Here is a 1,208-nt window from a genome sequence, read left to right as displayed (position 1 = left end):
GGTCCTGCGGGGGGGCGGCGCGTGCGGTCGTACGCTGCACGGCCCCTCCCGCGGGCGCCGCGACGGCGGGAGGCGGGGCGGAGCTGGCGCCGGCTGCTGCTGCAAGAATACCATTGAGACGCTGGCGGCCGGCCGGCACCGCTGCGGCAGCCGCAAGGGTCGCCAGGGCGGCCAGCGCAGCAGTCATGGGGTCCTCCCCCTCATCCCCCTCTATGAGGGTGGCGTCCGCAGCCGCACGGGGGCCGTGCGGCCGCCGGGGAACGGCTGCAGCGGCGGGCTCGGGCTCCAGCTGGGCGCGTTGGTCACCCTCGGGGAGGTGGGCAAGGTAAGCGTCCCACGCCTCGTCCAGGATGTGCTTGGCCTCTGTCTCAAGCGCACCCAGCATGGCCGCGTGGTCATTGTCGGTGGCTACGCGCCCGCTCATGTGCATCTGCCGGATCAGGCGCCAGTCTTGGTTGAGGCGCCTGTGCAGCATGTTGCCGATCAGGTTGAGCATATCCGTCACGGAGACGCGTGTCTGGACGCGGGGGTCGCGGGCGAGCATCATGAACCGCTCCAAGGCCTCGCTCGGGGGCTCCCATCGGTCCACCCGCGCGCAGGTGGCGGAATCCTGCCCCTGGCGGATAGCACGCAGGACGGTCACATCCCGCTCGGGCTGCCTCTTGTACAGGTGCGACCGCACGCTGTAAGCGATGACAGCCCCGACAGCGCCTGCCTGGTCCGGGTGCAGGTAAGCACCGTCGTAACGCTGGGCTGGGGGGAGCGCGTGCATGAGATCGCCCGCGATGAGGTGCATGGAGCCGCTCACGTGCGCCTGGTCGTCGCCCTCAAAGCAGGTGAGCGCGTGCTGCAGAGCCCCGCCAACGGTGGACGGGCGGTTCTGCACCTGAGTGCTCACGTACGTCTGCAGAGCGGTGAGGAGTTTGCGCAGCTCGATCCCGTACATGCTCAAGCGCAGGCGGGCCTGCTGAGCCTTGAGCCCTTGGTTGTGAGACGCCGGCTGTACGGCCGGGTCGAAGCCCCTGGGGTGCGCGATGTGCCCCTCCGGCCAAGGGAAGCGGCCGGGGCTAGCGGCGGCTGCGGTCATCCAGTGGGTGCGGGTCTGGGACGTGCCTGGCAGGGTTTGGGCTGGCAGGGCCGTGCGGCTGCCGCTGAGGCCCGGCTCCGCCAGGGGTGGGCCTCCGCTGCCCGAGCCCAACGGCCGCCAT

General features: G+C 71.1%; 1 protein-coding gene across 1 annotated transcript in view; it reads right to left on the bottom strand.

The window, feature by feature from the left end:
• MNEG_15087 (hypothetical protein) overlaps nucleotides 1-1,087 on the bottom strand; it is a gene marked incomplete at both ends in the record, with an annotated part of 2,926 nt that extends 1,839 nt beyond the window's left edge. Inside the window, one exon of the mRNA XM_014036443.1 lies at nucleotides 112-1,087. Within this exon, the coding sequence (XP_013891897.1) occupies nucleotides 112-1,087 (976 nt within the window). The remainder of the gene's footprint in view (nucleotides 1-111) is intronic.
• Nucleotides 1,088-1,208: the final 121 nt, after the last annotated feature.

The sequence above is a fragment of the Monoraphidium neglectum genome (assembly GCF_000611645.1).
Source record: "Monoraphidium neglectum strain SAG 48.87 unplaced genomic scaffold scaffold05017, whole genome shotgun sequence".
NCBI classification, from domain to species: domain Eukaryota; kingdom Viridiplantae; phylum Chlorophyta; class Chlorophyceae; order Sphaeropleales; family Selenastraceae; genus Monoraphidium; species Monoraphidium neglectum.
Note: the sequence above shows the minus strand (reverse complement) of the source record. Positions and strands in the feature narration are given on the sequence as shown.